Raw genomic sequence first — 23194 nt, 5'->3', positions numbered from 1 at the left:
TAAACCAGGTTTCGTCAGACTATGGTACTCCAGGGAGCAATGTCACTTGTTTTTTTTTCATTTGTTAAACAACAACCAGAGCCTCCCAGACATTGTGGCCCTCTTCCTTCTCAGCCAGACTCCCAATACTTTTCAGGCTTGGACGATTTTGTTTTCTCCAGCGTGGAACTCATCTCCCTGACTCTAAAGTAAGTTTGAATCTTTTATTACACTGTCGATCTTTTTTTTCACAGTTGGAGTGCCTGGGAGAGCGGAGGCTTCGTGGCCGTTTGTCTGCCGTCGATCATCGGACACAAAGTATGGCTGCGGATCGAGAGGTTTGTGTGGCTTCGTGCACCAACTGCACCCTTCTCTTAGAGAGGTTGTCCCTGCTAGAGGGACGTGTCCGCCAGTTAGAGCAGAATTGCGCGATAACTGTAGATGTGGCGGATACAGACGCGGGCTGTAGTCAGCCTGCTAGCCCAGTTAGCATTAGCCCCAAGCGGCTTGCTAATCGCGATGAGCCAGGTAAGACGCATAGCCGTCCAAAGTCATCTCGGTCTACTGGCCCTCGCACTTTGGTCATAGGTGACTCCATTACCCGAAATATTACGCTTACAAATCCAGCCACGGTAATGTGTATTCCTGGGGGCAGAGCACCCGACATAGAAGCTAATCTTAGGGAGCTGACTCGCAATAGGTCTAGTCAACAGCGTAGTTCCATCAACACTAGCTACTCGGACATAGTGATACACGTCGGCTCCAATGATGTTAGGATGAGGCAGTCGGAGATCACAAAGAGAAACATAGCGAGGACTTGTGATCTCGCTAGAAAGATGAGTCGGCATCGAGTATTTGTCTCTGGCCCCCTGCCTGGGAGAGGCACTGATGAGAGGCTTAGTAGATTAGTCTCCCTTAATCGATGGATGGCTGGGTTCTGTAAGAAGCAGGGACTGTATTTCATAGATAACTGGCCTTCCTTCTGGGGCCGCCCCGACCTGCTGAGGAAGGACGGCCTTCACCCTAACCGTGAAGGCGCCTTCACTCTTTCTAGGAATATAGATTACTGTTTGAGCCACACATGACAGGTCACTTTAGAGCAGGCCGGGTCACAGGTGATTAGACCACCTGTCAGGATGGGTTTGGAGTCTGTTAAGATAAAGTTAACTAGCGCTAGGCTAGACTCCCAGCATGCACATAGCTCCTTGTGTAGACTAGAGCGTGATAGTTTGAATAGTGCGACAGTACACATAAACGCACTTTCTACTGGGGTAGTAGACAAATCCAATCACTCCACCCCGACCGGTTTTGCTGAGGAAACGGTGCCGGTTTCAGATAATTCTATACGTGTAACAAATATTTACTATCAGATTCCCACGGTCGTATCAGCCCACCGCGCTAACAAACATTTGAGAGGTGATGTCAGGCTTAGAGAACACAATCTTACTCGCATTTCGTATAAATATCCTTCGATAAATACGCACCCGGATCGACCAATTACACTTAAACTTGGTTTTATGAATATTAGATCGCTTCATACGAAAGCCATTCTCGTTAATGATCTCATCACAGAACATAATCTAAACGCTTTTGGTCTCTGCGAGACCTGGTTAAAACCTAATGAACTGATGCCGCTTAATGAGGCCTCGCCTCCAAATTTTGTGAGCTCGCATGTGGCGCGTCCTCGAAAAAAGGGTGGGGGTGTCGCCCTCATCTCGAATTCCGAGCTTAGTTTTAGGCCTCGTTCGATCAACGTATTTAAAACATTTGAGGTTCTCATTGTCCGATCCACCGCTTTACCGTCATTTTATCTTGTTGTTATTTACCGTCCACCCGGGGCTTACTCTGGCTTCCTGGATGAATTTTCAGAATTTGTGGCTGATCTAGTAACCAATGCGGATAATATAATTATCATGGGCGATTTCAACATCCACATGAATTTACCGTCAGAGCCACTTACTTCGGCGTTTCAGACTTTAACTGATACCTTTGGTTTTACGCAAGCTGTACAGGCAGCAACGCATAAGAATGGAAATACCATAGATCTGGTATTATCCCGAGGACTTGCAACCTCAAATATAGCAGTACTGCCATACACTACTGTTTTGTCTGATCATTACTTAATAAAGTTTGAAATTATAGTTCCTTGTCAAAGACAAGAGAGCAATCAGCATTATAGGAGCCGTCATTTCAACTCTATGACTGCAACTGCGCTATCTGAAATACTGTCGCCGGCAAGCACTAATTTTCTCACATACGCCGACTCTATTGATAATCTTACGAATGAATTCAATGCGACATTGTTAAATGCCATTGACTCTGTGGCGCCGTTACGTCTGAAAACTCGCCGTAGAGTGCCTACTCCATGGTTCACAGATGAAACGCGTACGCTTAAGCAATTATGTAGAAAGCATGAGCGCAGATGGCGTCTAACCAAACTTGAGGTTTTCCATCAGGCATGGCAGGATAGCCTCCTGAAATATAAAGATGCGCTTATCTTAGCAAAAACTCGATATTTTTCGCAAGTTATTAATCTCAATAAAAACAATCCGAAACACCTATTTGATACAGTGGCAAAGCTGACTCTGCGCCAGCCGACCTCCGATAGTTCCTTCCACTCAGCTGACGAGTTCATGAAATTTTTTGCTCAAAAGATTGAATCCATTAGGGATGAGATCAAGAATAGCATTCCAATCGCTCGGTCGAGCACGCCGTTTACCAACGCTGATGATCATGCAACAACCCTCTCAACTTTTAAAAGCGTGTCTCTTGAAAGGCTTACACAAATTGTTAGTGCGGCTAAACAAACAACATGTTTACTCGACCCTCTTCCAGCCAAACTACTTAAAGAATTATTTCAAATTTTAGGACCGTCCGTCTTAAATATAATCAATCTGTCTGTCTCCTCTGGGATAGTGCCAACAGCCTTTAAAACCGCTATCATTAAACCGTTACTTAAGCGACCAAATCTTGACCCGGACTGTCTCAGTAATTATAGGCCAGTTTCAAACCTCCCATTCATAGCAAAACTTCTTGAAAAAGTAGTAGCGCAGCAGCTTATTGATTACATGGTCGCCAATAATCGATACGACACTTTTCAGTCTGGTTTTAGAGCTAATCATTCCACTGAGACAGCACTTGCGAAAGTGACTAATGATCTCCTCGTAGCTATGGATTCAAACATTTCGTCTGTACTGTTACTACTCGATCTTAGTGCTGCCTTCGACACTGTAGACTTCGATATTTTATTAGGGCGTCTTAAAAGTTGTGTTGGTATTTCAGGGTCAGCACTAGGCTGGTTCCATTCCTATCTATCAAACAGGACGCACCGAGTGGTCCATGGCAATGCGTCCTCGGAGCTCTATAATGTTACATGTGGTGTCCCACAGGGATCGGTTCTCGGACCAATTCTTTTTAATATTTATATGATTCCGCTTGGGGACATAATACGTAAATATAATATTAGTTTTCAATGCTATGCGGATGACACCCAATTATATATGCCGTTATCGATGACAGATCCGCGGGATTGTTGTAATCTTGAGAAGTGCCTTGCGGAGATCAAGCAATGGATGTCTCTCAACTTCCTTCGTCTTAACCCAGATAAAACTGAGATGTTGATAATTGGTCCAGCTCGTTATCAACACTTATTCAAGGAAACCGCTATAACTATAGATAACCGTACTATCACTCAAAGCGATACTGTAACTAATCTCGGGGTAATATTTGACCAAACTCTCTCCTTTCAAAAGCACATTAAGAATATAACCAGAATTGCGTTTTTTCACCTTCGTAATATTGCAAAGATTCGTCCGATCCTCTCGACCGGTGATGCGGAAACTATTATACATGCGTTCGTCACGTCGCGCCTGGACTACTGTAATGTACTATTTTCGGGTCTTCCTAAGTCCCGCATCAAAAGTCTACAGTTAGTACAAAATGCCGCTGCAAGGCTGCTCTCTCGGACAAGAAAATTTGATCACATTACCCCAATACTAGCCAACTTACATTGGCTTCCGGTCCATTTAAGATGTGACTTCAAGGTTCTTCTATTAACCTATAAATCGCTGCATGGCTTAGCGCCTTCATATCTCGTCGACCTAGTTGTTCCTTATGTTCCGTCTCGTAACCTTCGTTCGCAAAACGCTACCCTTTTAGCGACACCGAGGGCTAAGAAAATGTCTGCAGGCTCTAGAGCATTTTCTATTCGGGCTCCAGAGCTTTGGAATGCCCTACCAATGGATATTAGGACTGCTACCTCAGTAGAAACATTTAAGACACGTTTAAAGACACATTTCTATGACATGGCCTTTAACTAACCTGTAGTGGCCGATTCGGCTGGAGTTTGTTTTCTCTCCCTCTACACCCCCTCCCTCCCCCCTCCCCGGCCGGGGAGGTGGTTAGGTGGTACCCATGCTGACAGCGGCTATCTGGATTCTCGTGGCCAATTCAGGATAGGGGAACTGCAGCTCAACCTCCTCGAAGAGCACTGCCAGGACAATTGAGGGCTCCTTTCGGCAGCCCTCTGCTGTGACATGGACATCCACTTTTTATTTAATTGATTTTCATGTTGTATCATTTGTGCCCTCTCTGCATCCATTTCAACCTGGTGATCCTGAAAGGGGGATCCTTCCATCTGTGGTCCCTTCTCAAGGTTTCTCATTTTCCCCCTGCTAGGGGTTTTTAAGTTTTTCCTTGCCCTTTTGGGAGCTTAAGATCAGGGGATGCTTTGAGAATAATTGTCAATTTCTGTCTATGTGAAGCCCTTTGAGACTGCTTGTGATTTAGGGCTATACAAATAAACTTGACTTGACTTGACTTGAATATTGTATGAGCTGTTATTAAGTCTGCTGTCAGCATTCAGTCCTTGCCCTCCTCTCAAAATTTCCTTACTTCAATTTTCGAGATCATCAAATGAATGTAAATATCAGATAAAGATAACCCAAGTTAAAAAAAAAAATCAAAATGCAGTTTAAAATCAGAACTTGGGATTGCAGTAGTTTATCTGGGAAACATCACTAATGATGACCACAGGCAGATGCCCTTGTCAACAGACACCCACAAACATACAATCTCTGTTGCGTGAGCAACCAATGTGTCTCAGCAGTGAAATATGCATGTAAAAATGATTAAGCGTCTTGTCGTAATGCCAGAAAGAATGTAAGCAGTGGAACATGACTATGACTCTCACTATCTGCGTGTTCAATTCTCAGAACATGAAAAGGTCTAGTGCCTCAAAGGGGACTATGTGGCTCCATTAAAGGTCTTAAGTGAGTGTAATGACATTTCTGGCCCTTTCATTGTCCCTTGTGAGTGAGGTCGATGAACAGGAAAGGTGGAAAGTCAGCAGGCAGGCATAAAAAGAGGACGACAGATGAGGCTTAGTCAAGCTAACCTCAGAGTAGGTTTGAAATATTCGGATCATCAGTTGTGCAAACAAGTGAAATGCTAGCCCGCAAATCCCCTCACAGAGGTTCTTGCAGGTTGTCTGTTGGTGTGAAGGGGTATTGTTGTTCTTGTCGCATTTAAGCTAATGGCAGCTCTAAGGGTAATGTAACAATCTCAGCTGTTGGCACTTCAAAAAAGTCATCAACAGCTTTTAACATTCCAAGGACCTTCTGTGCAAGTTTTTCTGTGGAACTGTTTTGTATGGAACATTATTCTTCCAGAAGATGGGCGTTCTTTGATAATTGTGAAGATTCCAAACAGTGATTAGTAAACATCTGATTATGACAAAACATTAGTTTCCTACTTATGTAAACAATAAGTGACCCTTGTATATGAATACCATTTGGATGTTGTTTTTTCTCTCTTGGATTTGAGTCAGCAGCTAAATCGGGATAGATAAGAGCCTATCCATGTATTCAGAGAACTTTACCACCGATTTTTTTACTAAGGCTACTTGACTCCATGATTAGCTCATGGTGATGTGATTTATTTGTTTTCAGAGGGATGAACAGAGAGAACTTTTCCCACCAAACAGTTTGGCTCTGTACAAGAAGAATGAGCAAGCCCGACTTTTAGAAGGCTCGAAACATTACATCCTGGGAGAGGCTGCCGATCTCCTTGACGCACAAGAATGTTTCTTTGAGTAATTGCATATTTAAACTGAACGGATAATAGGGAGCCTGATATAATACTGTATGTAAGGAATTGAGTGATTATTTACTGTAATGACTGTAAGAGTTTCATAGCAATTCTCATCTATGTGGATGCTCGATTACCAAGTAGGGGCTGAAGGATTTCAGAAAAAGACTGAAATGCAATTTTTTTTTATAGCTATTGCAATCTCCATGTTTTTGATCCCAGGTCAAGCTTCCCACTTTAAACGTCTCAACAAAGTCAGGTATTTCTCTCGATGGCCCTTTCAGCACATTTTGCAAATCCAACTATTAATAACAGAACCATATAGTATCTTTCAAGTGCTACTGTGTGTAGCAAAGGTTATCTTATCTTTCAATGTAAGACCTCTTGTAACGGCATGTTTGAGAAGTGTACCGACCAGAGTTGGAGTGGCTGTGACAATGGCTCTTGGTGGTACTTACAGTCGAGTTCATTTCAGCCCATGGCAGAACGGCCGGGTACTTCTTGCTCTTCCTGCACAGGTGCCAGGGCTTAGAGGGGAGGGAACACCTGCCAGCCTCTTTCCCCATGGTCACTACAGGCTGTAAAGGCATTTTCCCAGGCTCCCCAGATGAATGGTCACTAATAGCCGTGGGAGAGGGCTTTGCGAGTGCTGCTCAGTGTACCACTGACTCCTCTTGGCAGCTCTGTGAAGGGGGCTTAAGGCAGCCTGACCATGGTCATTGTAGCAAAAGCACAAGTGTTGTTGGATTTCTTTACTCTTGGAAAATGTGTTACAAATGATCAATAAAGGCAGCGGATGTCTTATGTGGATTTTGTGAATTTAAAAAAAGAAATTACTTTGCATTTCAGTGCCATCAGATCCCTTCTATATCCCTTCAACAAAACTATTCAATTACCCACATTCTTTCTTTGTTGGAGGTCTGTTTTCTAGGAAATAAAGATGCATCTCTTCCAATTATTTTCCTCTTTGTTTCACCCTTAGCCACCACAACTCTTACTATTTATGTGAGTGGCTGCAATGTGAGGGAGTTGTCTGTAAATAGAGAGGCATGCCAGTGGCAGATTTACCTGCCCTGCTCTACGTTACCAGGCGCATGGCAGTCTAAGATTAAGCCAAGGGTGAAACAGAGACCTGTGACGGGAACAAAGGAATTCCAAGGCTCAGAATGGATCTTGATTGGCGTAGGCGCTGCAGCGAGCGCTCTCTTCTTCCTGCTCACCCTTCTGTCTCTGGCCCCTGCTGGGCAACCCCCATCCTCCTAGTGCTATGTGGTGTTGATGTAGCTCTTAAGAAGCTGGCCTATATGCGCCCTGTCTTTCTTATACGTCAATCTGATTCTACTCTACAGCCCAATAAATAATCACACGCGCCGTTCACTTTTTCGGCTACTTTTTGGGCATATCCTCTCCTGTTATATTCCCGAGTTCCTCTCATGTCCTTACTTAAAGTTTTCTCACTTTTTCTTCTTAACCTCGTCCATGGGGTCAGCTGCAGTTTCTTAACACATAACCACAATCCCTACCATAGCTGTCACACTACACTCTTTTCCCATATAATTAGGGCCTGAGCCTTAGCACGGATCACATTCATGTGACCGTTCACCACAAACTATGCGAGAGTACTGCTCACACTCTCTTGAACTTAAGTGTTTTCTTGTTTTCCTTTTCTGTCTGTTACTTTAAGGTCTGGAGAAATGTCCCTTTGTCATGTGCTCCCTGTGGCCGTGTGACTTTGCTTGTGGACAAGTGTCACTTCAGGGCAGTGCGCTAAATTTACCCCACGTTCTACAGTAAGGAAATGACAAGGTGGTCATAGTGCCCTATAACACATTTGACCAAAATTCTACCATGCTCTTCAAACATTTTTAGTTCATCTATTGCTTTACAAAGTTCCATTATAATTAATTCATCTAATATTCAACATTGGTAGCCAAACCTTGGAGTTCTATGTTAGGGTTTCTTTTTACGGACTAAATCAGTAATTCCCCCAACACCCAGGGATGCTGGGGTAAATGACGGACTTTGTCAGAAATGAATGAAGTTGGACTGTTTTTCATCCTGCACCCAGAAAGTAGATACAGTCTTAGAGTTAGCTTATGAGTTTTCGACTGCAACACACTGCATAAATTAAATTCAGAAACATGATGAATCCTCCTGTCTTATGTCCATAACATAAAAAACATATAATATAGACTAATTAGGTTTTGTAGAAATGTTGCAAAATACTCTCCACCACTTTGGTCACATGCTTCATTATGGGCTGGCCTGAGCTACCATGCTGGGGTGTGTTTTGTGACTGCGTCAAAGGGGTCACCCAAATGTTAAATTGAGCCGTGGTGCAAATATTGATTCAGGTGGTCGTGCAGGACGATAAGGCAGAGTGCTCTGCTGCAACAGTTACACGCAGGGTGATGTCCTTCCAGGAAAGCCCCCACTTCCATGTGGGTAACTTCCTCATGTTCTCTCATCCTTCCCTCCGTCATTTCTCACTCGCTGTAAGCTCCAACTCTCCACCCACACTTGAGGACAGAGGGAGGGGGCCCACTTCAAAGCTGATAAGTCAAAAGAGCAGGATTCTTAGGTGCTGATGTCTGTCTGTCTTGCTGATTCACCTCCTGTTCAAAAAGGAGTCCACAGGATTTTGTTTTCCCAACATGTCATAACTAAGGGTGTAACAAAAACAGATTGGAATTGTAAAATCGGTTTTGATGTAAAAGATGTGAGTGCATTGGTACACAAAATAATGAATCCACCTCAAAAGGTTCTACAGTAATCTGGTGTGAATCATGTTTCTGATGATTTTGCTGCTTCTTAAAGTTAAAAAAATGTACAAGCACACTTCTATCAATATATGGATTGAAAAGTCTTAATTGGAGAGATATCCAACTTTGGTCATGGGATGTTCCTGCATTCTGGAAATCATAAAGTTAAATGTCTCATTTATACTTTTGCTACAGTAATAGCTCCATAAAGCCTGCATCCATGGAATTTGTTCTTCTTCATCCATAGAAAAAAATGTTACTCGTTAGTTTTAGGTGTAATCCTATTCAAGAATTTGTTCCAACATGCATCTATTCAAAGAGAACCAAGAGAAGAACAAATCCTGCTATTCAAACATTTCTTTTGTAGATCACAAGACGTGCCCACACAGGTGTGTCAAAAATGATCACCCACACCATAGTTAGATTAAAGCCTAATACAAACAGGTAACTTTAAAAAAAAAAAAAAACCTTTAAGAATGCCACACCTTGTTGTAAGATTAGACTACTACATAAGAGCTGCAGCATAGTTCGTAGCTGCAACAGGATCTGGCAGGAATGAGGGTGGTGACATCTTGGCTATGCTGTGACTGTGCTCAAATGTATCAGGATAGGACTACAACACGTGAAGTCTAATCCCCGTTCCTTGCTTTTGACTAACTTTGAGTGCCTCGGTCTTACACTATGCACGTTTCATTTTATTGCCCTCATTAGACTGCTTGCCGTTTTGATTTGTTGACTATCCTTTCCTCTCATTGTTTTGAAGGAAGTGGTGAAAGCTGAAAGGATATGCGCTTGTTAGTGTCTACGTGTGCCTCAAGTACACTTTTTAAGCCTCGGCACCAGTGGGCTTTCTGTATTTGTCTTGTGATATATTACGCCACGGCTAGAGTCCGTCCAAACGAGTGGTTACAACGTCATCTACCATATGACTGAAAACATGGCGTAATGACTTGCTTACAGTTAGATTAACCCAACATTATATTGTTGTGTACGGGGTTTCAAAAGATTTAAACTATCATATCCTTTCTTAAATCGTATACCAATGAAATGTTGTGCATTTTTGTGTTCTTCGCCACTGTCGGCCACAGTTGCCACAAAATGGGACCTCACATTGTCAAAAGGAGGTACCGAGAAAATATTTGTGGGAGAGAAACATGAATGTAAGCTTAGCATGAGAGAACCTGGGCGGAGGGCCAAGAGCAACTCTGTGATGTGCAGAGCGTTATGAAGTTGGAGGAACAGCTGATGTCTCTGGCATTGCTGTTTCACTGGTTCCCAACTCCAGACTTGTCCAGACTTCCCCATCAAGCTTGTCCTGGGAATTGGCAAACTCAAGCCACCAGGGAATGCAATGAGAAGAGACATAAAACTAATGGATTAAATTGAAGCTTCTAAAAACATAGGAAGTCATGAATGTGCAAGGAAACTTGAGCTGGAACGGTCACTGTTGCTTTTATGGTCCGGGAAAACGACCCTGAAATATAAATCTGCATTCCAGCTGAATAGACCGCCAGAATGGTTAATAGGCATCTTATATTCCCTGAATAAATTGATTGATTAATCTTATGATCAGCATGTTGCTCAGCATAAATGTGTGATAAAAAATATTCAATTGGTCAAATTTGGACGTAAGCGATTTGCGTGTGACGTTGACCCATGTGCATCTTGTACTGTCTATAATACTAAATTTGGGCTCAAACACTTTTTAGGTCTTAATTCTTTTTAATATTCCTGAGTGGCCATATTTATTTCATGCAAGATTGTATGATTATTTTTATTCAACCACTACTGTGATAATCAATATAAATGGGCTATTCACTTCTTTTCTCTTGGGGGCCCCACCTTCCCTTTCAACTTCCTCTTTTTTTTAGAGAACAGTAACATTGCTCACAGATAGACATCATATTACAATTATTTTTCCTGTCATGTCATGTTTTGTGGAATCTCATTTGATCAAAGAAGTATTATCCTGTCTCATTTCTGGGGGATAATATTGTATGTTTTGTTGACTGAGTTCTCTCAATTGGGTTTGGCTCGAGGCGTCGTGCCTAAAATCGGCGATGGGATCAGAAACATTCCAGTAAGGTCTAACTTGACGTGTTCTGTCACATTGACAGCAAGCTTATCCTTCCGAATCATTTATCACTAGGCAGTGAACTTAATTGTAGACCTTTGACAATATTGTGTCTTGCTATCTGAGTAACTGCACACCATTATCCAAAGAATCTCAAAAAAACTTTGCTTTTTCCTTTTTTGAAACTGATCATTAGAGGTTTTGTGCTGGATCAGATAACAGAGAAACGGAAAATAGTCAGACATGCATCTTCACGCTCTTCTAGCCTGGTTGTCATGTTAAAACTGATTCATGTTAAACAAGGGGCATTTTCTTAAGCCTCATAGGGGAAGTCAAGCATTCTTTTTTTTTTTTTTTTACAATTACTGTATGTGTTCTATGTGGCACCCTTAGTCTAACCATAGTATTCTATTTAATGCTGCCTTTGTGGATTATGAATTATGTAAACAAATCCACATGTTTTATCCATCTCTCGTGGACACCATTTACGCACTTGCTGAATATGACTGAAAATGGCTTTCCATTCACGTGACAGAAATTCGGGGGGTTGAAATAAGTATGTATATTTTTTCCTCCAATACATTCCAATGGGCGTCATCAGTCATTTTTGTTTTTCATGGGCTGGCCCGATCAGTATCCCTGCTGAATAGCGAAGGTCGACTGTACTAATATAAATCTAATACGGAAACGGGTACAAGGATGTTTAAGTTAGTTAACTTACTCAAGTACTTTGGCTTTTCCATGCGATGAGCCGGCTCACTTGAGTACTCAGAGCTAGTTTACAAAGATGTACTGTATAGCTTGTTAGCTGGACTCTTGCTTTTAGTCAACAAATTCCTAGCAGATTAGGGAACAGGCCACTGTGTCTACCCGGCGTATCTTGCATAACTTGAGGAAAATTCCATGAGAAATAGAGCTGAAGTTTCTAAAATCACGCCTACTTTTGAGGTTTGTTTATGACAACAAAGCTTTTCAAAAAGAATGGTTTTGGCAGTGGGTGTGTATTCACATCACTAGACGTGCCTGCAGGACATTCAACCTAGCAATAAAGTGGAAGTGGTGGCATATTAAGATATGGGTAACAAATGAAGGTAAAAAATTTTTTTTTATGTCATATGAATTGATTTAAGATTTTTAGTCAGGGGTTTGGGCCATTGCGGGACCTGAGCAGCTACAATACGGCTGTTGTTTCTGCAAGTCTCTCAAGAGAGAAAATTATTTACTAAAACATCCCTCAGTCGGTGATTGGTCGAGGAGTGCTCTGGTCCAAATTGTATCCTAAGTGTCTCTTCTTGTTCTGTGAAATCCCCAGAGTTATGTTTAAACTGATCTTTGTTTTTTTCTTGTAGGGAAACATTTCAACCTAGTCGCCAATTTTCTGAAGCGCCACTTCAACCTTCGATGTATTTTCAAGCAGCACCAGGGTGGTATGTAATCTGTATGTTTTCAAATCAATTACCATAGAATCAGAAATTTCAATGACTCATGTTCAGCCAAATTTCCCACCGAAAGACCCAAGTCATTTGGACTCTCCATGTTGATGTTTCTCCCCCTCACTTACTTTTATGTCCAGTCTCTACCTGCTCTGGGTGTTGTTGGGAACCAGCACACATTAAGTGGTTCCCTCGAGAGGCCACTGTGAGACGGCGAGTAAGAGGAATTGTCTACGAGTGCAGTGGAAATGTAGCTCCATGGCCCATGTAGTGTCCGTGACCCTTAGCCACCTTTTCATGGGACCAACACAGTTCCCTTCCTGTCAGCAAACTTGAAATCTACTCCCTCTGGGAGGGGATGTTAAGATGATATTGACCTGCTGCAGAATGAGATGATGGTTTTCTCTGCAGGTCTGTTACAAATCAAATTAGTCAGTCTTTTGGGGTCAGAGGTCATCTAATTGGGTCCACAGTGATGTACTGGTACATTATTTTCAGACCATTTAAAATTTACAGATCTGTTTGCTGTCTTATACCGGTTATTTTTACATATAAAATATATATCTTTTTAAAAATAATTTGGACTCATTTGAAATTCAATGTAACTTAAAACAAGCAGAATTTAGTTATTCGCAAATAAATTCCTTTTAGATGAACGAAGGACAAAATCGGATGCAGTTGTGGCAATACGGTTTTGTTTTAAATGATGGAAAGTAACACTCTTGAGAACTAATTTTCTTTCTCATAAAACATAGCGGCTGGAGACATACACTGTCATTTTCTATATTTTCTGAGGGAACGTAACTGCTATTGGTTTGTCCCTCCCACCACATTTTGTTCTGTCTGACATTGATTCACGATCAAAGATGAGACCACACTATTTACTATTATGATCTGTGTTACTACTTTTCTTGCCTGCAGAATTGCGTGTGTTTCCTGAGCGCTACGTTGTGTGTGTAAGCCGTCCAGAGGATGCCGCAGTGCACTATACAAAACCGAGCTCAACCACAGTGAGTGTTGTTTATATTATGTTTCCTCTTCTAGGCGCCTGGCAGAAGACTCTGCAAAAAAAGTCGTTGCCAAGCATTGCTGTCGTTTTATAGATGGTGGTCTTGACAGGGAGTTAAGGACTGTTTCAGAAATGTTTAAAATTTTAGAAAAGGTTTCTAAGAAAAGTAATAATACATGAAGAAAAAAAAATCTCTCAAAAAGTAAGGCCAAAGAGAGACAGCAGGAGGTACATGAGGAATTTGCACCCTGCATAGAAAATGATGAGCTACGGATCTCTTCATAGCGCCAGAATGGAAATTTTCATTTAGCCTTTTTTTTAGAGCCTTGCTCAAAAGCAACACAGCAGCGCTTTGCTGCACAGATATATTTTGGCAGCAGTCAAGTAACATATTTTGATCCCTGGCAGCTCCCAAGCATATGCTTGTGGTCTCCAAGTCAAGAAGAAGAAAAATAAAAAGGAAAAACCCCTAACGGTAACGGAAATAACTTCAAATTAGTCTGGGTACCCATGATTGAAGTACCCATGTTGCACATTCTGTTGAAACAGTCACTGCGATCAAATGATTTCTGAAACATGAGACATCTGCACTGGTTGACATGTATTTTTCCCCATTTCTTGTGAACTGACTTTTGAAGGGCATTTTAAAGGAGCTCTTCTGACATGGGCTTTGCAGCAATGACAACATCCATCCTCTGGTCGCCCTTCTACTGTATCAAAAAAACTTTTGCCTTGTTGTAAAATGACCAGAAAGGTCTATTGCTCGCTTCTCATTGATTGAGTGGATTTTGGTGGGCCCCTCTTGAGTGACCATTGTGGGATTTTCTTTCCTTAACTCAAAATTACCAACAATTTATCCTCCGTACGTAAGACATTTAAATATACAGCGTAATAACAAACTGTTCATTCACCCCATGAAATGTCACAATGCCTAGCAGGATACACGCTACTTATAAAAGTCATGTGTACTTTGAATATACGATGCTTACTGGCGTTGTAGTTTTAAAGAAGTAGTTGGCAGATTCAATTGGCTGAAGTGAGATATTATGTGGTTTGCTTTCAGTATTTCCTGTTAGAGTGCACGCAGCATATGTCATGTTGCACTCTTGCCAATATCACAAGCCCCTCAAGTTCTTTCTTGTCCATTCATATTACGGACAACAATCCTTCTGGCCGGTGCTCATTTGATCTCAAACTCCCCAGTGCACTCTGAGAATCGCTGGTGTAGCTTCTCACCTTGGCACTCACATCAAGGATGGACATCTCTCTCATTACATTCCACGACCAACAGCCCGCTGCTTTTTGTGAGCTTTTTTTTCTGTTGTTTCTCTTTGAAATGTCTCCGCACTCTCCGCAGTTTGGCCTTCAATGAAAGCGGCGATTGTAATATTTTTGGTGGAGCACAGTCATCAGTGAAAAGTTCAGTGCAACCAATTTTTCCAGTTCAAGGAGGCCTTGGTGTCGATGGCGTTCCCTTCCCCAGGATGTGGTTCTTGGGCTAATACAGTACATACAGTGAGATTAAAGAGCAGAGGTTTTGTGGTGGACCTCGCACTTGGTTGACAAAAACAATTATTTGTTTGCATCACAGGCAGTTTTCCATGTCTTAAACTTAAATACTTAATGAAAAAAAACCAGGGACATTTAGAATTAGTGTAAAGACTTGATTGTCCTGCTGTCTAAAATAAACAGTCTTTTTGTGGTCTATATTATAGTGAAACATGACATGTTGCCTTTTATGCCGTACACACAAAAAAAATCCTCCTGTAAAAACAACAAATGAACAGTAATCTGATTGCCGTAGTTGCCATAATTATTCAGGAACAGTTTGGTATTTTGCTGTCCCTATAATTTTTTGTTTTTGTCTGTTTATGAAATATATACACATATACAAATACTAAAAGAAATAACGCAATATTCAACTTCTTAGCGGATTCCGTTTGTAAACACATAAATAAATAAATGCCACCTACGCATAGATTTTTATAGATTCAGAGAACAGTAAAGGGGCTTGAAATTGTCCTGAATATTGGCCCGTCAAGAAAGGAACTCTGAAGGCTTCAGCATACCAAATAGGTTTTGCACAATTCTATTCTTCCACCATTGCGGCCCGTTTCTTGTTCAAACACGATTGCACACCAGAGCACAAAGCAAGGTTCATAAAGACGTGGATGAGGGAATTTGGTGTGGGCGAACTTGATGAGCCATGATAGAATCCTGTCTTCAACCCATTAGAACAGGCATGTCAAACTTAGTTTGGCTCTGGGGCCGGATCCAGAGTTTCTTTTCTCAGGTGGGCCGGATCAGTAAAAGAATGTCAACTCCAACTATTTAGCTTTGTTTTTCAGTACTATGCTTTATCATTCAGCCTACATTTGTAGCCTACCCTACATATTATAATCACGGATGACAAGGGATCTTTTCTAAGCATAACACATTTATTCACAAACAATGGAGAAAAAAAATGATTTTCATGTTTGGCATTGAATGTGTTAACAACTGGTTTATTTTAACAGTTGAGTGAATGCAGTTTTACACCTGAACCAACTCACCACACTAAACAAACTCAAGTGGGAGCTATGAAAAAAAATGTTTTGCCTTAATTGTCATACTGCTTTGAAATAATAATAAATAAAATTACAAAATAAAGGTTTTAGCAGTGCATGGGCAATAAGATTAGACTACATCAGCTCAAACTACTAGGCTGGGCCTACTGAAGCTGAGAATATACTGCACAATATTAATTGTCTTTAATATGAAACCAGATTAATCTTATTTTTAATGATTTCTATTCATGCGTGCAAACAAATGTGTCATCACACTTTTTTCTCTCTCACTGCACTCCTGCAGTCTACTTGCTGCTGCTGGCTCCTGAAACTTGGCATTTTTTGCTTTTACAAGTGCGTCGATATCAGGTGTCAAATCCTGAGTAGCAGCACATTTAACAATGTCATTCAAGTGTTCATTTGTTAACTTTGAGCGCTGCTTTGTTTTATTATTGTTCATCACGGAGAACACCTGTTCACAAAGATAAGTAGTCTCAAACATGGAGAGAACCTTTGCAGCCATGGCTGTTAATTTGGGGTAACCTGGCACAAGATACTGATAAAACGTATCCAATCCCACGGACCCAAATGTATCCTTCATAGCGGAATCGCACTGCAAGTCAATAAGCTCGAGCTGAATGTCAGCTGGCACACCAGAAGGCTTCACTGTAAATGGCGAGCGAAAAAAGCCGAACTTGTTCTCAAGTTCACTGAAAACCTGAAACCTCCGCTCAAACTCTCGCAGCAAATCTGTTATGTTGTCTTTATATTTATCCAAATCGGGACGATCCGGTGCCTTCGGACGCACAGCTGTGAGACATGAGAAGTGCGTGGTGCCACCGCTGGATAGCTGCGTCTCCCACAATTTTGCCTCGTAGCTCAAAGAAGCGCTTGAGTACTACACCTCTGCTTAACCAGCGAATGTTTATTTCCTGGTACTAACTCGTGTCAGTGCCGCATGGTGGACGTGAGCTCTTTTACACATTTACTGCCCTCTAGCGGTCGGAGGGAGCATTTGAGTTGTATTTATTTTAAAGAATCATAACTTTTGATAGAAATGAGCTAGTGACTCGCTTCTTTTTTTGACATACTCAGAAATTTATGACGGGCCGGATCAAATCATCCAACGGGCCGGGTCCGGCCCGCGGGCCGTATGTTTGACATGCCTGCATTAGAACATCTTTTTGATGACTTCATAAATGCACTTCTGGAAAAATGGTCAAAATAATTCCATAAACACGCCCCTTATCCTTATGGAAGAGCTGTTCTAGCTGCAAAGGTTGGACTGGAAGAGTTGAAACTGTTCTAGCTGCAAAGGTTGGACTGTGATGTTAATCTTTGGATTACGAATGGAACGCCATTCAAATGTATACACGAGTCAAGACAGGTAAGCAAATACTTTGGGCAATGTAAATCCATTTTGTTGTATTAGTCGAAAAGCACTAGTGAAGTGCAGCACTTTGGACACACGAGGCACAGACTTTGCTATGAGAGTTTCCCTTGACCTTTCTCCACTCAAATCCTGTTTAAAGAGTTGCTCCTATGGTGAGTCAGCACCAGCAGTGGGTAGGGCAGCATGGGAAGGAAGAGCAAGTGTTTAGCATTGTGGCCGTTGTTTTCTAGTCTGGCGCAGAGTGGGCAGCGGAGGTGAGCGGCATGCTGGGCTGCAGAAGTTTGGATCAAAGGCAGAGCAGATGTGTTTCCAGTACAGCCCCCTCCACACTCCACCACTTCTTCTGGATTGGCCTTTGTGTTTACTCATCACCTCAGTACGCCTCAGTTGTTGCTGTCTCACAACAGCCTGCGCTGCAATTTTCCCAAGGGACCCGAGGGTGCGATCTCCACCTGGGCCGAGATTACACGTGGTTCTGTCCCGTCTCGTGTCATATGGCAGCCTTGATTGTTTTGCACAACGAGAGCACACCGGTGGGCTCTGTTAATCCTTACAGTATGGGTGTATCCACAAACACCAGTCCATGCCCAAGCATGTTTGTTGATTTTGTGCAAGGGAGATGTGGTGAGTTTAGACAAACAGGGCGTTCTTCTTCACTAGTGTGAGGGACGGAGGCAGTGGACTCGCTTCTCTGCGGGAGAGATTTTCTGCTCCAGCAGTGAAAGTTTTTCTTCTTCTTATCATTATTATTGGTGCCAATGTAATCCTTTTGTATGCTTGCCATGATAATTTAGCTCTCAGGCCGTTGAATGAAAAGCATTTCAACACTCCACTTGAGTGAGGGATTAAATTGTTTCAATGTGTTCTTTTTTTGGGGGGGTCATGTCAGCCCTATATCATCATTATCATCAAAATATCTGTAGTTAGTTTTCCATTGAATTAAGAAGTCTCAGTGGGGTGCAGAGCCTCACTATAAACAATAGAACTGACATTACAGGTTTAAATGTTATGGCAATGTAGAGACTTATTATTATTATTATTATTATTATTATTGATGCTCCAACTGATGGTTTGTTTTCCCTCCACCAGTTACTACAAAGTGAAATTTCTGGACACCCCTGGTGATGAACCATCCCATTTCCGTCGCCGACTTTCAGTCTCTATATATATCCAACTTCTTTCTCTTTCCTTCCTTCTGCCACTCTTTTGAAGTTGCGCCGACGCAAAAAGACGGGCATCGTTCTCAGAGAACCTCCTATCGGCTTCTTGTTGATTTTTCTTTCAAGTTTATTTTTTAAACGCCGTTTATTCATAGTAAACGGATGAAAGGACATTCAAGGCTTTGCAGTGCACTTGACTGCACCCACACCTTTCTCAGAATTGTTATTGGTGTGTTGGCTGGGAATGGGCTTGTATTTGGGTCATTGTCCCCAATCCAAAGGCTGTCATCCCCCAGTGAATAACAAAACGATCGTAAAAGACTGACATTCTGCCTACACAAGTTGTGACTCAATCTGTGCACAAAAGGCATTCTGTGGAAGACTTCCTGTGTGAGCATTCGTTGTTTGTGGGCAAGATGGACAGCTTGCTGGCAGTGGTCAAACTCAGGGAATATCTTTCCTAATGTGAGCCCCCCTCCAAATTTCACTTTTCCATTTTATTCTGTGTTATCTTGTCCCATTTGTAGCTTGGTGTCGCGTGTCGCATTCTTCACCTCCATTCAGTCCAGAACACAACAAATAATATGAATGCATTTCAAGTCTTTTTTTTTTTTTTTTTTTTTGGTCACAGACTCCATGTCCCAGTTTCCGTATTCCTTCTTCCATTTCATGTAACTGTCACAAACAATTTTTCCTCTAATGTGTTTGGAGACTGGAGACAGTTTGCAAGCCAGAGCTCACCACATTGGCTTTTCTCATATTGGATTGATCAGTTTACCAACCACTTTATAGTCTAGCAATGATCTGAAAAATAATGTTTTAACCATAGTATGGTTTTACTTTTAATTTGGTTCAAGGACGCAGTATTATGTCAACGTATAATTGTATGATAATTGAATATAGTACACCCATAAATAGCTTTCAGGACCTTTGTTACATTGTTTCCCTTTCTGACTGTAGTTGAAAGGGTTCTAATTTTAAATACTAGCTAGGATACTATTTTTAAATAGTGTTATGTTCATTTAAAAAAGTATTACTATACATGTTTTTTTTATTTTTTTTTATTAAAGCTGTACTATACAAAAAAATGCCTTACTGTACACGATCATTTAAAAAAAAAAAAAAGCCTTACCATACATGGTCATTAAAAAAGCCTAAAACCATCGAAGTGTAAGTTGAATATACTTAATAATAACGGTAATAACGGTTTGTTGCTTTCCACACATGGACCTTTTCGATCAACTATAAATTTACGTATTCCTATTCAGTGCAGGTTTTTGGGTTTGACTTGATCTAGTTGTGTGCGTGTGTGCTTTTTTTTTTTTTTTTTTTAATGCATTCTGTTGAATGTTGTCCGACACTGCTAGAAGATGACAGCTGTCTGCAGCAGAGCCAAAACTTTCCCAAGGTTTCCAGGGATAATATTTTTTGTTTACACGGATTCTGTTTGTCCTCTCTAGACCGAGCTGAGCGAACAAAGCAGATCGGAATATTTTTCCAGAGTGGGAGAAATCCAAGAGTCTTTCAACTGCGCCACAAAAATAAAGAAGACTGCGCTTCAAAAGATGTAAGTATGATCTAATTCAGAACTTTCCGACCCCTCCAGTCAGACAGGATGCTCAAGTATCTGCTTGTCTTGTTCAGAGCCCAAAAATCTAATGTCCAGCAAGAGCACCGGGATCCCAATGAGGGGGAGCAGCAAGTTGAGCAAAGAGCCTGCGTTGAAGACCAAAGCGGGACACGTGATGCTCAGAACTCCTACGCAAGCTCAACAGTGAGTGTCTGCAGTACTGGAAGTATGCCCCCTCAGAAACCTGAGCAACAACCACCCTGCTCCAATGCTGTGACTCAGAACCAAAGCCTGACCTATCAGAGGAAAAATGATAATTGTTCCCCAGACAACACGAAGAAGCCAAACTTGGCCTCAGCAGTTTTGTACCCACTTGAAATCAGTCCAGGAACCAGGCGGAGCAAGAGAGGTAAACCCAGGGATTCCGAAGACCCTCGCCCACCGAAGACCAAGAGGACAGGCCTCAAAGGACCTCCAGCCACAATGCCAACTCGCGCCAGTGAGCGCTTGACGCAAACATCCGAACACGAGCCTCTTCTGCCGCCGCCGCCCCTTCCTCCAGACGAAACCAAGGCAGCAGCGTCCAAGGCTTTCCCAGTCGCAGAGTACAAGGAAACCACAGCGCAAGTAGAGCTGCTTACTCCAGGGAAACGGAACCAAAGGCTCCCCCTCGCAAGCAATAACACAGCACAGACGAACCAAAACAGGCCGGCCGCAAGTCGGAGGGGCCTATCTGTCAAGCTTGCATCCTCAGGCGCCTCTATTAGTTCCAGATTCACAGGCGGGGAGGAGGGAAGTGAAAATGTGCCCAGAACCTCGAGATTACGACGAGTGAAGAGGTCCTGAGGGGGACAGTGAAGCTACAGTAAAAATGCCTGACGCCATCCATATAGAAACAAAATTGTGTCAGGCTCCATCACCCCCGCCCGCCCTTGCAATTGTACACACACATGGCCCTTTACTACAATTACTATTCTTTTCACACAAAACCACACATGCAGCTCCAATACAGCGCACATAATTGATACATGAGCGTTTTGAGTTATGTTTTGTCAAATACTTGAAACAGACTTCGCCTCCACCCATAAGTAGTGGTGGTCAAGAGAGGCTTGCAAATGAAAGTTAAAAACCCTTAATTGGAGTTTAGACTCGGGTTTTGTGTTAAAGATTGGGGATTTCAGACAGGCAGGAGCCATGCAGTATGTCATGGCTTTTAAGCTGAAATACTGGCTCCCATGTGTCTGTAAACTGTCCGCTTTCCCTGCTCAAGCTCTGCTGTGATTGATTGCTGTTTCCAGATTTATTTCATCTGTTTGATTTCTCTCTCCCTCGCTCTTTTTTTTTTTATTGTTAGAACGTTTTCATTCATACATCATTTCCATTCATACTCATGTCTGCACTTACGATTCCCAACATGAAATGCCACCAATGTGGCCAGACCTTTCACTTGTACTGCGGCATAAGACTTTCGTTTCAGTCAACAGACACGTTTGAAATGTGTGCTTTTATTTGTTAGTACCAAGGCGTTTGACACTCTAGGAAGAAATCAAGATCCACAGTCTGTGCCAGCTGAGCATCTGTCAAGAGCCACACGTTCCTTAAGAGTGCAGGGTAACGACTCCGAACTCAATTGAAAACTTATGATGCTCTCTACTCGATGACATGTCACCCTATAATATACTCTTTTAATAAACCTTGGTTTTACTGGATAGACATTTTATAGTCTGAATAAATCATTTTTTTCCCCAGGGTAAAAAAAAAAAGACAGATTGCCCGCTTGTCATCGGAAAACAACCATGATGATATATGATAGAGATCTGTTCAATGTCTTACTCATGCGTTCCAGGAGCCTGATGCTCGTAGTACATTGACAGTAAATGTTTATCCAACACTAACCATCAGATCATTGGTGGCTTCCTCAGAAGGAACTGATGTAATTGGAGCTAATATAAAGTGGCCAAATCTTATAAAGACAGCGCAAATATGGTGTTTTTGAGTAACCCACTGAAGTGTTTAAGCTTTCATGTGTTTTAAGTCGTTCTCGAGAGGTAAGAAGCTTATGAACTTGTTAAAGCCCCTCAAACTAGCGAGTCTGCAGGGCGTAATTAAACGAAGCCTACAAAGACTAGTGCTGACTCGTGAGTAAATGATTCGTTCAAAAGAACAAATCTTTTCACTTCCTAAAGTGATTCGTTCTTTTTTCAGTTCATATGACTTCAACCAGTAGGTGTTGGTAATGCGCATTGAAGCTGGTGCCACCTCGCCATAAAACAAAACGAAGAAGCAAATGACGTAACTTCCCTTTCACGAACGAGTCGTGAATTGCATTTCCCGTTCACCAACTGAACGGACCTGTGAGTGAACGAGTCAGTGAGTGAGTGGTTTGCATTTCCAGTTCATCGCATCGTTATGCAACAACAGGGAGATTATGATTGATTTTATTTTGATTTTATAACACTTATAGTAGTTTTTAAATAACGTATATGCATATATAGGCCTAAACATTGTTATCCAATATATCTACTGCCATTTCACATTAGATTGCTCGTTTGAAATGTACTTGTATTATTATTATATTCAAATAAACATTTATGTTAAAACTTGTCTGGTGTTTTATTCCTTGTTTTTATTTTTTTTGGGAGCATGAAAACAAAAATCTGACATTTGGTTAAGTGCTTTATATGACAATATGTATATGTGTTTTACGTTGTGTAATATGTGTTGGTGTCCCCCAAAATAAAGAGCAAGTAGTCGAATACACATTCCTGTCACGTACAAAAAATGCATAAAGTTATTAGGTACACCACTCTCTCGTGTAACGTCAGAGCTCCAACTTGGTGTCGTGGAGCCACGCCAGCATCTCTGGTCCCAGGTCGAAGAGGCCGGCCTCTGAGGGTGGTCTATATAGGGGGCAGGTGTTGATGATGTGGTCGGCTGTCTGCTCGGGGGCTCCACACTGAAAATGGTGGTGTACCTAATGGAGTGTCCGTGTGACGTCACAGATCAACCAGCCAATCAGGAGGTGAGGGCGGGTGTGGGACTTTTCACTTTCATTACAGCTTTGGCCATGATTTTTCCCTAATGAAGTGGCCTGTTATTAGGTACACCTAAAAATGGCAGTGTACCTAATGGAGTGTCCGAATGATGAACGAGGAAATCTTGGAAAACATGTTGGAACGCG

At 41.9% G+C, this 23194-nt stretch overlaps 1 protein-coding gene and 1 long non-coding RNA gene across 4 annotated transcripts in view; both read left to right on the top strand.

Moving 5' to 3' along the window:
* Nucleotides 1-22613, top strand: part of slx4ip (SLX4 interacting protein) — a 29635-nt gene extending 7022 nt beyond the window's left edge. For all 3 annotated transcript variants that reach the window (XM_061284695.1, XM_061284693.1, XM_061284694.1), the window contains 4 exons: nt 12252-12329; nt 13257-13345; nt 19904-20010; nt 20088-22613. In XM_061284695.1, the coding sequence (XP_061140679.1) occupies nt 12252-12329; nt 13257-13345; nt 19904-20010; nt 20088-20859 (1046 nt within the window). In that variant the 3' untranslated portion in view covers nt 20860-22613. The remainder of the gene's footprint in view (nt 1-12251; nt 12330-13256; nt 13346-19903; nt 20011-20087) is intronic.
* LOC133157979 (uncharacterized) lies at nt 66-4797 on the top strand. The gene is made up of 2 exons (XR_009715112.1): nt 66-317; nt 4384-4797. It is a non-coding gene; the product is annotated as an uncharacterized LOC133157979 (long non-coding RNA).
* Nucleotides 22614-23194: the final 581 nt, after the last annotated feature.

Source organism: Syngnathus typhle, linkage group LG8 (genome assembly GCF_033458585.1).
Source record: "Syngnathus typhle isolate RoL2023-S1 ecotype Sweden linkage group LG8, RoL_Styp_1.0, whole genome shotgun sequence".
In the NCBI taxonomy this organism is placed as follows: domain Eukaryota; kingdom Metazoa; phylum Chordata; class Actinopteri; order Syngnathiformes; family Syngnathidae; genus Syngnathus; species Syngnathus typhle.
This window is presented reverse-complemented; position numbering and strand designations above follow the sequence as displayed.